Source organism: Schistocerca cancellata, chromosome 1 (genome assembly GCF_023864275.1).
Source record: "Schistocerca cancellata isolate TAMUIC-IGC-003103 chromosome 1, iqSchCanc2.1, whole genome shotgun sequence".
Lineage (NCBI taxonomy): Eukaryota > Metazoa > Arthropoda > Insecta > Orthoptera > Acrididae > Schistocerca > Schistocerca cancellata.
This window is the reverse complement of record NC_064626.1, coordinates 379,245,444-379,259,807: the sequence shown is the minus strand read 5'-3', so window position 1 is coordinate 379,259,807 and position 14,364 is coordinate 379,245,444. Positions and strand designations below refer to the sequence as shown.

The following is a 14,364-nucleotide window of genomic DNA, read 5'->3' as shown; positions in this document are numbered from 1 at the left end:
GCCAGTTGCTGTGCAGTACTAAGGCGGTACCATCGCGCCCTTACATCCAAATAACGGTCCCATTTTTTCTGATGTCACATGCGGTCGGCCCTGTCCTGATATTCGGGATAAAATTTTGGTCTCTATCAACTGTCGCCATATCCGATAAACAATAGAACGATTCACATGTAGCCATCGGGCCACATTAGTCTGCGACTGTCCTGCTTCCATTCTTCCTATGGCTCTCCGCCTCGGAGATAGGCGTCGTCTCTGTGCCATACTGCACCGGTTGTCTGAGGTCATCGTTGGTTGTCTGGAACGCTATCTTCCGTGCAGAACACGATCGTACGGACGTCGTTAATTAGACAAAGGACGTTAAAATAACGGTTTGTTGCTTTAATTTTGGGCGCCAGTGTATTTTATATATGTGGCTTGATAGCCACTAACATCATTTCAGTGCGGATGCACTCTCTGAACTATTGGTGGGAATCCAGCGTGATGGGGCGAGCAATGATTATGGTTGACAGGGGGACTACATAAGTAGTGTGCGACAATATGAGAATCTAGATCGAAAAGAAAGCGTGCTCGGATTGACGACCACTTGTGTAAAGTGGGAAAAATCGGCTTCGAATCTCGGTCAGACTCAAATTTTCACTTGTCACCATTCAATTCATTTCAATGCCCAATGGTGGCCAGTGTCAGAGTTAATTCATTTCATCGTGAATCCACTACATTCAATGACCTCCAGCATAGTCAGCAACCGAGGCCACAGCAGCTGAACCTGAGTTCGTTGTCGCGTTCTTGCTATCTCGCAGACAAGCGGAGTCAGCCCAGCGAAGTCGAGCGCCGGCCATTACAGGGGACTGGGCGCAGAATTAATTCTCAGAAATGAGGAAGCAGGACGCTGGGAATAAGAAACGTCCAAGGCGAGAGCTAGTGACGCGTGACCGAAATGTAGGAAAGGGGAGGCCGTGTGCCGGGCCTGGCCACTCACCGTGGAACCTGACGGCCCTGTCGAGGCGTATGAGGGAGATGTCGTGCTTGAAGGGTGACTGGTCGTAGTCGGCGTGCATCAGCACCTCGGACGGCCGGAAGTCCTGCACGGGTTCGGCGCACACGCCGTCCTCGCAGTCGGGGTCGGTGCGCGTGTTGTGTTCCCCCAGCCGGATCAGGCCCCTGCAGCACAAGCAACAAAGGAAGGAAGATTAGAGATTAACTTCCAGGTCATTAGTGTCCGCCTGTAGCAGGAAAACACACCAGCCGGGCGCACAAGCAGGCAAGGTAGAGCACGCAGCGAAATCACCATTAGCAACTACGTGCACCACGACTGCAGATCACACAGGACGCATATCTACACTGATGATCCAAAACATTATGACCACCTGCTTCATTCCCCGTTGATCCATCTGTGGAGCGCTATACAGCTTCGATTCTGGGTGACATATATTCGACAAGTCTGTGGTAGGTTTCTGGAGCCTTGTGGCACCAGTATGTCTTTGTTATGGTAACACAGTTCCCAATTACAGGTTGATGGCTTTTCGGCCTGAGCTTGCGACCGACTGCATCCATTAAGTGTTCATCGGATTCCCCATCAGGGGAAATCGGTGGCCAAGTCATCAACCTGAGTTCACTATCGCGCTCCTCAAACCACTGCAGCACGTTTCTGGTCTTCTGACACGGACATTTACCCTCATGGAAGAGTCCATCGCCTTCAGGGAAGACATCAAACGTGAAGGTATGCTGGCAATGGGCAATAAAATTCACGTAGTCCACAGCTATAATGGTGCCTCCGATTATACTAATCGGCTCATGGAAGCCCCAGTGAATGTCTCCTATAGTGTAACAATGCGTCCACCGGCCTTTGACCGGGAAGCAGTTCATGTTTTGAGCAGCTGTTCACCTGGGTGATGGTTCTTCCGGACACGATCGTTGGTATAAAACTTGATTCCTCCATATCACGCGACACAGTTCCATTGACTCCCTGTTCTGTCCTGATGATACAGTGGCCACTGCAGTCGTTACTGACGATGCTATCGCGTCAACGTGGAAACACGGAGAGATCCTTTGCTGTGGAGCCCCATGTTAAATAATGAGCGCTGAACAATGTCTTCCGTCTGCCTCCGTAGCCGAGTGGTGATCGCGGCTGACTACCATACAGAGCATCCGGCTTCGATTCTCGGTATTAATAGGAACTTTCTCGTGTTGGGAAGATTGTAACGGCGTGCATTATGTCATAGCAAATGAGGAGCTACTTCATCGCTCAATAACGGTTCCAGGTCACTAAACCCGACAACGGCCAGGAGACCGATGTGCTGACCCCACGCCCTTACACACTGCATCCAGTGGCGTCATTAGCAGAGGATGACACGGCTGTCGGTCGGCACTGATGAGCCTACCGGCAACTGTCGGTGTTCACGTATTTGTTTTCGAACAGTGTGTTTTTTAACATTTTTGCCTGTGTAAGCATTGCACTCTCTCGTCAGATGTGCCGTAGACCGCCGCCTATCTCGCTTTACAGAGCAGACAAGCTTCCGACCTGCATATTCTCTGGCGAGGGCTGGACGTCAGATGGAAATGGAAATGTCGTGTGGCTAGGGCCTCCCGCGGGTAGACCGTTCGTCTGGTGCAGGTCTTTCGATTTGACGCCACTTCGGTGACCTGCGCGTCGATGGGGATGAAATGATGATGATTAGGACAACACAACACCCAGTCCCTGAGCGGAGAAAATCTCCGACCCAGCCGGGAATCGAACCCGGGCCCTTAGGATTGACAGTCTGTCACGCTGACCACTCAGCTACCGGGGCGGACTGGACGTCAGATAACTTGTCGTTTCACCGTCCTGCAACCACTTTCCATAGATGATCACAACAACAGCACGCGAAAGACCGACCAGCTTCCCTTTCCCAAGGCGATCGTACCCACGCTCTGAGCATAACAATTTGCCCTTTGTCAAACTCGAATACGTCTGTGGTTTTCCCCAGTTGAGGTTCTTGTCGTCGGTAGAAGCATTCCCCATCCATGTCTGCTCCCTTTGTACCACGTCAGATGACCACAGTATCACTACGTGGCATACGGATTCGCACTGGTCAGCGGTCATAATGTTTTGGCTTAGCAATGTATAAAATGTGTCCGTAGGCCTAAACTGAAGAGTGAAAAGTGCTTGTGGTGGGGGGAATTGGGCTCTCCAGGGAGAACGTTACAAATTCCTTTCAGAATGACGAAAATAATTACAGTTTTAAACATGGTTGTTCCTCAGCAACCTTATATAATTTTCAAACCTACCAAGTACACAGCCAGCCAGCTGCAAATAACTTTGGTACATTGATCTAGGTTTCGACACATGCTATGGGTGTCTTCATCAGATTTTGAGAAACTGTAAAATGTCAGAATTTAGAGCAGCTATGCTCAAGTCAAAATTACACGTTCCAGCCTTGTCACATATGCCAGATTTGAGTCTGACGTTGTTCCTAGATAGGCGTACGTGACAACGCTGGAAAGTGTTTTGTTTTACTTTTGATTTGTGCATAGCCGCTCTGAATTCTGATCACTGCTTTCTTGAAATGTAATTTCACGGTTTCTCAAAATTTCATTCTGATGAAGACTCTCTTAGCAAGTATCGAAATCTGGGTCAGTGTACCAAATAGCTATTTGCAACCGGTTGGCTGTATAATTCCTATGTGTGAAAAGAAAATCAGCCGTGTGTCAGTGTAGTGCAGCGTGTTGTGGTTTACATAGATTCTGTTCGTAAGACTTTTTGCGTTTGTAGTAGTAGTTACTAATGTATGTATTCCGTATAATATTAAGCCATTTAATAGAAGGCAGACGTGTCCGTACACTGCTTCACTACTGACTGGAAATGCGCGACTCGGACTGTATAGAACTGCCAGAAATCCTATACGCTCGGAAAAAATATTACAGTATATGAGAAACTGGAACGGTCCTGTGGAAGCTGCAGATTTCGCTAATACATACATCGCAAACAAAACGAATGTGGAATAAAGATATGTCTCTGGTGGATTTCCAAATATTTCAGCTGTATTACTTGTAAATATATGTTGGGTTGCAACAATAAGGATAATAGCACGTGAGCAATAGACCTTTAGATGCGACTCTGTGAACTTATGTAACAGTCAGGTCGAAATGTGACAGCAGCCGACTGGTTACTAGTTTTGGCTTGGTAGAAGAATTAGGAAGGAAAAAAATCTACCTTTTGTTGAGACTATGAAGAAACGCAAGCGTGAGATTCCTCTGGAGTTTGCCACCAGTAGAGAAATGGCTGTCCATAGTTCCCTTTTTGGCTTCAAGGAAGACTGCACTCTAGTTTTTTATGCTGCTAAAAAGTGGAAGTTTGTGACCCTGGCATCAAGTCTACATGAGGGTAATTAAATAGATGCTGACACTAGAGCGAACAGAAGCCATTCATTGCAAAATTCTATAATTGCATCAAAAGTGCAGTCGACACTACTGAGAAGTTGACCGCTTTGTAGGCCTACAATGTTGCAAGAAATGTGTGCCATTGGCCAATGATTCTAGGAATTTTTCGCAAAGATTAATATGAGTGGAATCAATACACGTGTAACTGATTGTGGCTACAATGAGAATTGTATAGGAAGAAAATAATTCCTGAAAGAGCTCTCTCATGCAATGGTTCCACCTCTTTTGGTTCGATGGAGCTATTATCCTTCTTGTTGCAACCCAACATATGTTTCCAAATCATACAGCTGAAATACTTGGAAATCCACCAGAGACATATCTTAATTCCACATTTGTTTTGTTTGCGAGGTATGTACTGATATGTACTGGCGAAATGTGCAACTTCCACAGGACCCTTCCAGTTTCTCATATACTGTAATATTTTGTCCGAGCGTATAGGATTCCTGGCAGTTCTACACAGTCCGCGTCGCGCATTTCCAGTCAGTAGCGAAGCAGTGCACGGACCGTCTGCCTCCTACTAAATGGATTAATATTATACGGAATACATACATTAGTAACTACTGTAACTAATGCAAAATGAATCTATGTAAACCACAGCACGCTGCACTACACTGACAGATGACTGATTTTCTTTTCAGACATAGGAGTTATACAGCCAACAGGTTGCAAATAGCTATTTGGTACCTCAGGAATCCACAGAGATCCTCAACTGAGGCTACGCCGTTACAGGCCAACGTGTAAAGAAGAAGCAGAAGACGAGAGCAGAAACGGAGAAAAATGAATTGGGATCAAAAGGAAAAGTTGTAATAATACCTGCAATGTAAAGAAAAGATTGACAAATTGCTATTGCAAAATGTGTCAGAGCGACGTCTCAAGTGACAATGAGAGAAATCAGTGAAGACATTCCCCATTTATAGTCTTTTTTGTAGATGAAATTTAATAAATGATCACATGAGTAAATGATGTGATCAAGTTGGTGTACTGTGGCCGATCTCGTAGCGAAAACTACCACACCCGACAGACGGTCGTGCGGTCTGAAATGGGAAGTACGCGCTCTACGTTACCTCCGCCCCCCGTCTGCGGGTACGGACAGCCTGAAGAGCGCGCCGCGCTGCCGGCTGAGTCTACTCACACCTCGAGCCCGCCCGGCAGGTTGGTGACGCAGTGCGCCGCCGACACGACGTAGTAGCTGCTGACGAGCGCCGCCCCGCACCGGAACACCGCCTTCCTGCGAGTCCCTGTGGGGAAACACCGCTCCAAGTCACACTCCGCTCACCAGCAGACCGCTGAGTCCACGGACAATCTTCGCGCACAAATTATCATAACAGATATTCACTCCTTCCTGTCTCGATGAAATCTGACACTGTCAATCTAGAGCACGTGATCTATTCTAAACACATTCTTTTGTTTAGAAATGCGGGTATTTTTATCGCTTTCAGCAGATATGTTACAATTAACCTTTTTCGACTATAATGAGTCATCTGCAGTACAAGGAAACGTACATAGAAGAGACGAAACCTCAAAACTACTATTGACTATAAACAGCTATAAAATTGTTAAAAACTGGAACCTAAAGGAAAATTTAAAAAACTCCCATTATCTTGTTAAGAAAGTAACACTTCAGGTAGACATCTATCACTCTTCGAGGTTGTTTAAAATCAACTGCCGTGCCTGATGTTATGCCGTACTTTAAAACTGAAACAATTGAGACAATGAGAGCCATAAGGGCCCAAAGCGCAGAAACAAAATTTTGAGAAAAGCAGTTGTTAGTGAAACTCAAATTTACGAGGGCCACTTCAAAAGAAATGCACACCATTTTTGGAAAAATACAGTTTTCATTCTGCATTTGTGAAAGTTTAACAGTGTGCAGATTCATCCTTCCCGCTTGTTTTCAAACTTAGTTCAACCGGTTCCCGCAAGTGGCGCCATCACAGCATGTCTTCAAGATGGCTGCTACACTTGACGTTCGTCAGAAGGAACGTGCTGTCATAGAATTCCTGTGCTGTGAAAACGAGACAGTGGGAAACATCCACAAGAGGTTGAAAAGGGTGTATGGAGATGCTGCTGTCGATCGCAGTACAGATGTAGTGATTCTAATTTCAAACTAATTAAAACATTTTACAACTCTCAAACGACACTATTGTCACTAGCCTAAACATGGAAATGTTGTGAATTAACATTAATAATAAAATAATGTTAAATATTAATTAACATTTTGTAGTATAAAGTGTGTATTTTTTTTGTAGGAAGCATAGGATGTTAAGACTTGGTTAAAAAACGATTCAGAAGTGTGTTTGCGTGGTTTGTATACATGAGAGTCACTCCAAAAGATATGCACACTGTTTTTTTTTTAAATCCATCTTTTATTCTACATGTTTGAAAGCCTTACAGTGTGTAGATAAATCCTTTAGGAACAATATTTTAATTTCTCCACATAATTTCCATCCCTCTCAAGTGCCTTACGCCATCTTGGAACCAGTGCCTGTACACCCGCACGGTAAAATTCTGGACCAACCTGTTGGAGCCACTGTTTGGCAGTGTGCACAGGGGAGTCATCATCTTCAAACCTTGTTCCACGAAGAGAGTCTTTCAGTTTCCCAAAGAGATGATAGTCACATGGAGCCAGGCCAGGACTGTAATGTGGGTGTTTCAGTGTTGTCCATCCAAGTTTTGTGATCGCTTCCATGGTTTTTTGAGTGACATTTGGCCGTGCATTGTCGTGCAACAGCAAAACATCCTGCTTTTGCCGATGTGGTGGAGAACAACTCACCAAAGTTTCATTGCAATTGGATGAATGGTTTGTGAGTGCATAGTAGACAAACATACATACATTCATTTTTATATATATAAATTTTAATGTACATGACGATTCAGTTTACGAACAACATTTAAAGCGAGTTTTACTTCCTAGCTTTTTGTCTGTTATCGTGTAAACATGACGCGCGATTTGTAGTGCCAGCACTGCAACTGGTTGGCGTGCCTTGTCCCCCCTCCCCCCCCCCCCAAGGCTCCTCTCCCCTCACCGGCCAATGCATGCTTCCTCCTCTTCCCACACTCCCCTCACAACTCTGACGTCGTATAGTTAACACACTGTACATATATTAGGTGTATCCGGCCACACTTTGCTGCGGCTCAGCTGTTTAAATGGAAAAGAAAGAAAAGAGAAAGCGCACGTTTCTAATATGTATGGGAATTAGACGTACGTCCTGATCTCTTTCTATCCCCTACCTCTGTCCATCCCCCCTCTCCCTTTCTTTGTATATCTGCTCCTCCTTCTCCCCCTCTCTCTCTCCATCTCCTCCTGCTCCCTCTCAGTCCATCATCTCCTTCCCCCTTTGTCTATCTTCCCTTTCTCTCTCCTCTCTGTCCATCTCCTACTTCCCAGTTTCCATGTCCATTTTCTCTCAACCTCATTTGTCCATCTCTCTTCCCCTCTGACTTTGAGTCTTGTTTACTGTTACTGCAAAATCGGATTCTGTAGTAGTAGTAGTAGCAGTATTCTAATCATAAACCAATAAGCCATAAATACAACTTTTCTGTTTGCTAATACCCATTCACTATTTTATATTTTATATATGTATTTATATATTAAAAATTATATAGTCTATATGTGTCCGAACATTCAGTACAATAACGTGTAAGAATTTAAGTAAATCGAAAAGATATATTTTGTGATTTTTGGTAACTATGTCCTCCTTTTACATATTATATATATAAATAAATGTATATTTTTTATTTATGAATTTCGCCAGCTATGGACCGCATACAAATTAAGACTTACGGTGTTTCTTGTTCTTCCGTTCTTCCCAGTACTTCTTCATTTTCTCTCCAACTGCTCATCTCTGCTCATCTGTCCACACTCTCTTGGATCGAGGTTTTGACTCATCTTCTTCATAGTTTGCATTTTCTATCAGTAGCTTGAAGTGATTCCTGTCACGTATTATTTCTTCTGTAACATCTATTTTGTTGGCATCTTTCTTTACTGCTTCTATCCATCCTACAGTTTTTTTCAGCTTACTAACATAATTAAAAATTTTCTTTGTAATCCGTGTTTCTTCCATTCTCTTTAAATGTCCATAAAATTTTAGCCATCTCTTCCTCATTGTATCTGTGATCTTTTCTGTATTTTCGTATAAATTTACATTTCTCCTATTAATCCACCTATTTTCAGTACTTTTCTCAGGACTTAGAATTTTTCTTAGTATTTTTCTCTCTCTTTTTTCTAGTTCCCTTAATTCATCTTTCTTATCCAATGTTAGGCACTCTGATCCATATGTTGCTTGTACCCTAATAACTGAATTATAATGTCTAATATTCGCTTGTATGGATATTGATTTCTTATTGTAGTAGTTTTGTGTTAATTTATATGCTTTTTTATTCTTTCTTTATTTGTTGTGTTATCCAATTCATTGGCTTGTATCAACTCCCCAAGATATTTGAATTTATCAACTCTTTTAATTTTTCAGTACTTTGTTTTCATAAACTTTTCTGTATTATGTTTGTGTTCTATACACTTGGTTTTTTCAAGGGTATTTTTAGTACAGTCTTTTCAGCAATCTCATGTAACAGATCAAGCATAACTGTTGCGTCTGTTCGGTTTTCAGTTATCAATGCCATATCATCCGCAAAGGCTGAACATTTCACTTCAAATTTGTTCTTTCCTTGGCCCATGCTTATACCCTTTGTGTCTCTGCTTTTTAATGTGCTTTCCCATGTTTTTACTATTTTATCTAAAACCAAGTTAAAGAGAATTAAGGACAGTCCATCTCCTTGTTGAATTCCTGTTTTGATTTTGAATAGTTTAGAAATTTCGCCTTGAAACTTAATCCTTGATGTTTTATCTGTGACTGTATGTTTCACAAGTCTTCTGGTATTTTCGTGTATCCCTCATTTCTGGAATAGTATTTTTCTGTCAACTGAGTCGTAGGCCTTCTTGAAGTCTACAAAAGTAACTAACGTATTTTTGTTTTGAATAGCTCTCACTCTTGTTTTTAAATTAAGAATCTGTTCTGCACATTATCTACCTTTTCTAAATCCTGCTTGATAATCTCCTATATTAGATCCTGATTGTTCCTCTATTCTATTTAAAAGTGCTTTAGGAAGTATTTTGTATGTCACTGGTAACAAGGATATGCCCCTGTAGTTGTTGGTGTCTGTTTTATCTCCTTTCTTATGGAGAGGATGGATCAATGCTTGTTTCCAGTCACTGGGTATGTTTCCTCTTGTCCAAATGTCTTTAATTACTTTGTGAATTTTCTGCCATGCGGATAAGCCCCCTAGTTTCCGCATTTCTGCTACAATCCCATCCTCTCCTGGTGCTTTGTTATTCTTCAATGCTTTGATAATCTTTTCTATTTCTTCTGCTGTAGGTGATTCCGATAGTGAATTTTCGTGATGTGGTTTTTGAAATTGAAATCTGTCACTAAGCTCTTCAGAATTTTTGGATTTTCAAAGAATTCAGCTAAAATCTGTTAGTCCTCTTAGTTGCTAAAAACCATTTTTCCATTTTTATCTTTAAAATGTAAGCTTGGTGACTGGAATCCTATTAAAACTTTTTCGAAATTCTTATAGAAGTCTCTAGTGTTGTTCCTTTTAAAGTCTTAATCCATTTCTTTTAATTTGTCTTTGTCATATTTTCTTTTCACTGATCTGATGATTTTTGCTGTCTTTTTCCTTTCTTATTTAAACTTCCCAGTATTCATGTTTCTTATAATTAGGTACCTAAAAAGGCGTCCGTATTAGAATTCAACATTGTGTGAAAATTTCAAAGCAATGGATCAAGAACTTTCAGAGATTAATGACTTTGAACAAAGCAGCATTTACATTCTTATAACGTTTACCATATTATTAATGTATACCAGATGGTGTTCCAAAACACGTGAGTTTTCGAATGCAATGTTTTTTAAAACCTGCAGGAGAACTTCTGTGAAGTTTGGAAGGTAGGAAACGTTGTACTGGTGGAAATAACGCTTTGAAGATGAGCCGCGCTTAGGCAGCTGAGTTGGCAGAGCACTTGCCTGCGAAAGGCAGAGGTCCCAGTTTCGAGTCTCCGTCCGGCACAGAGTTTTAATCTGCCAGGAAGTTTCATATCAGAGCACACTCCGCTGCAGAGTAATAACCTCATTCTAGTTACCTACAGGTTTTAGCGTCCTCTGCGACATATCACGGAATTGCAGACACAGTGACTCTCAATGGACTCGTTGTCAACCCGCGTCACAAACTAGTTCATTTTGAGTAGCTCCATGTGCGAGAGGTTTAAAACTACAGTTACAGCCCGTTGACACTTTCGCTACACAGACACTTGCGTTAGAAGCAATCAATGGTGCGATCGCCAGTCGTTACAGAGATTACTGTTTGCGTGCTGTGCAGGATGCGGACGAGACGCAGTGGATACACTGTGGGAGACGTGGACAGCGCATGCTGGACCAAAGCCTTCTAGATACAAGGCTTACGCAAGGCGGCCATATTGGCACGTGACGTCACAAACTGCCGGCCATCTTATCTGTAGTCGACAGTCCTGTTGGCGTGTATGTTGTGTTGAAAGTGTGTGCCACGTGAAAGTCATATATATTTCATAGAGTTGTGGCGACAGTCGACTGCCAGTAACTTCACCGGCGAAGCGCAGAGTAAAAGGTCTTTGGGGACTCGAGGTTCTTTGAGGGAGTCCTGTCTGCGTCTGGAGAGTGTACACATGTAGTGAAATTGTGCATTGTTTTTCTTGTGTTTCTGGAATAAACGAACCGTAATAAAAGTGCCTTAACGTAATAAGTTGGTATTTTTGGTGCGTGGACCGTCACTATAGCCATAAAAACCCACATTGGTGACCCCGAGTCGCGAAAATATGTTGCAGTCGCTCGCTGTGTATCACCGGTTTCGCGCCAATAGACAATGTCACAGCCTCCAGTTTTTACGGCAGTGCACGACGCCGCGACCACAGAATGGACATTCGACTGTGAAGCGCAACGCTTCACCCCGTGTGCCACTAATACACCGGGAATGTTCGTATCTCCCGTGTTTGCCTCGCCTGGCTGGACGACTCTAACCTCGGCCGGCATACCACACCGGGCGCTGTACACATCGTCGCAGACACCTTCTGCGGCATTCTACGCTCAACAGAATGCCCCTCCAGCACAGGACTTATTGACACGTAACGGAGTCGAGATCAATAATGACAAGTCACAACTCCGCTGCACCGCTGTCACTTTTCTGGGGTACACAGTCTCCACGGATGGTATATGCCCTCCGCAGGAGCGGGTTGACTGCATTCGTAAGCTACCTCTCCCAGTGTCATTTCGCGAATTACGCCGGTTTTTAGGAACTGTCAATTTCTACCGTCGTAACCTGCCGATGGCGGCAGCAATTCAAGCCCCTTTGACTGATGCATTGGCCGGAAAACAAACCTCAGGCAGTCGCCGAGTACCGTGGTCTGACAGCATGGTGAGAGCTTTTGAAGACCTTAAATCAGCGTTAGCACATGGTGTCACTCTCGCCCATCCTTTGCCAGATGCCTGCATCTCGATTACAGCGGATGCAAGTGATTTCGCAATCGGTGCAGTCCTACAACAGCATGTCAATGACAAGACTCAACCGCTCCGTTTTTTTTCCAAAAAATTATCTACAGCTCAACGTAAATGGTCAGCATTCGACAGAGAATTGCTCGCAGTTTATGAAGCTGTAAAATATTTCTGCACAGACATTGAAGGAAGGAATATAACAATCTTCACGGACCACTGCCCCCTCGCGGAGGCTATCCGTAACCCCGCTACTGACCTTCCCCCACGTAGGTTCCGGCAAATGGACTTAATTTGCCAATACACAACAGACATCCGTTACATTCGAGGGCCAGAAAATGTGGTGGCTGACTACCTATCACGTATCACTGCAATTTCATCCCCCATTAATTTCGATGAATTGGCCCACTTACAGGACAGTGACACCGAATTGCACAACCTCCGACAGGACCCAGATACTTCCCTTCAGATCGTTTCGTGCAACCTACCGGGCTCGGCGAAGCCACTGTGGTGTGATACTTCCATGGGCACCTCTCGGCCTATTGTTCCCCCTGCACTACGTCGCCAAGTGTTCAGTAGTTTACATAACCTGGCACACCCTGGTGCTAAGGCTACTACGCGCCTGGTTACAGAACGCTTTGTGTGGCCAGGTGTGAAGAGGGATTGTCATACTTGGGCCCGTGCTTGTTTACAGTGCCAGCGCAGCAAAGTTGGCAGGCACACACAACCCAGTCTAGGTAAATTCGACATCCCGAAAGGCCGCTTCCGTCATGTACATGTGGATCTCGTGGGACCATTACCCATGTCGGATGGTTTCAGGTACATCCTGTCCGGCATTGATCGCATTACACGTTGGGTGGAGGCAATCCCCCTGCAGGACATCACAGCAGATTTCGTAGCACGCGCATTTGTATCCTCCTGGATAGCTCGACTTGGCTGTCCTACATCCATCACCACCGACCAGGGAAGACAGTTTGAATCCCTGCTGTTTAACAAACTCTGCGTCCTCTGTGGGGTGGATAGATTCCGCACTACGGCTTACCACCCACAGAGCAATGGACTGGTCGAGCGGTGGCACAGAACGCTGAAAGCGGCACTCATGTGCCACGGTGGTGAGTGGTGCGATGCCCTTCCCTGGGTTATGCTAGGAATACGCACGGCTTACAAGACAGACCTCCAGGCTTCACTCGCAGAGTTACTGTATGGCGAGACCCTAGTCCTCCCTGCAGAGTTCGTCAACGACGAAGCAATCGCCGACCTGTCCGACCTCCCCATGCTAGTTGAATGGGTCCGGACACACATAGCCGCGATCCGCACGCCTCCTCCATGGCCACATACCCGCCCTCGCGTGTTCAGGCATGTGGCACTGGACTCTTGTGAGTTCGTTATGTTACGGGATGACACGGTCAAACCGGCATTACAACCACCCTACTCTGGCCCACATCGAGTAGTGTCTCGCAGGGACAATACTATGGACATTCTTGTCAGTGGTCGCCAGCAGACAGTTTCCCTCCAACGCGTGAAACCAGCCTGGACGATCGAAGAATCTGTAACACCTCCCCCCGAGTCTAGTGTTCTTTCATCAGATGGTGACGACCCCGACCCCACACAGACCACTCACCCTCCTGCGTCCCACCACGATCGTATGTGCACCGAGCCTACACCCGAGGGCAACTCAGCGGTTGCGTACGATGATATGCTACCCTCGTTCCAAACAGGCAATGCGTGTGACAATCCACAACCTCAGGATCAACCTCATGTTGCGTGTGACATTACACCGTCCCAAGTGTTGATACCCAATACCTCCACAGAGTGTTCCAAGGTTTCTCCTGAACTACGTTACTTTTCGCCCCCAACCCCCCTAGTGCACCCTACATCCACTGCCGACGAAATTTGCATCGCAATCAACGCCTCTGAGTGCCAACGCGACGAGCTTTCCTTGCAGCTCCATGAGGGATCCATCTTCATCCTCCGCATAGGGGACACTTCACGTGGGTCCACACCCACGTCACACATCACCATCCTGCGCACAGTCCCTATCCCAAATGGGGTGGATACGGCTGCCATAACCGCAACATTCAGCACTGACGGGATGCTCAAGATTCGCATCCCCCTCTCCGCCGGTACTGCAACAACATCTCCTGTGCCCGTCCAGTTCACGCGCGCTAGTCGACCAGTCCGACCCCCCCTCTGGATGGCGGACTACACGAGCGCTAGTCCACCCTGCACAGACAGTATGGACACTTAGCGCACGCTGCTATCAACCAGCGAGCATCCCACAACGCCACTACACAGGAAGACACCCACGTCCGTCAACCAGTGCTCCGCACTCCTGGGGGAGGGGGAGGGGGCTCTGTGGCGACAGTCGACTGCCAGTAACTTCACCAGCGAAGCGCAGAGTAAAAGGTCTTTGGGGACTCGAGGTTCTTTGAGGGAGTCC

The 14,364-nt window shown here is 45.3% G+C and overlaps 1 protein-coding gene across 2 annotated transcripts in view; it reads right to left on the bottom strand.

The window, feature by feature from the left end:
* The window catches only part of LOC126175002 (CLIP domain-containing serine protease 14D-like), a 241,053-nt gene that overhangs the window by 45,263 nt on the left and 181,426 nt on the right, over positions 1–14,364 (bottom strand). The window contains exons 5-6 of one of the 2 annotated variants that reach the window (XM_049921490.1): positions 5,546–5,651; positions 974–1,155 (exon numbers count right to left, since the gene is read on the bottom strand). In XM_049921490.1, the coding sequence (XP_049777447.1) occupies positions 974–1,155; positions 5,546–5,651 (288 nt within the window). The remainder of the gene's footprint in view (positions 1–973; positions 1,156–5,545; positions 5,652–14,364) is intronic. The other variant, XM_049921497.1, reaches the window with a different exon arrangement.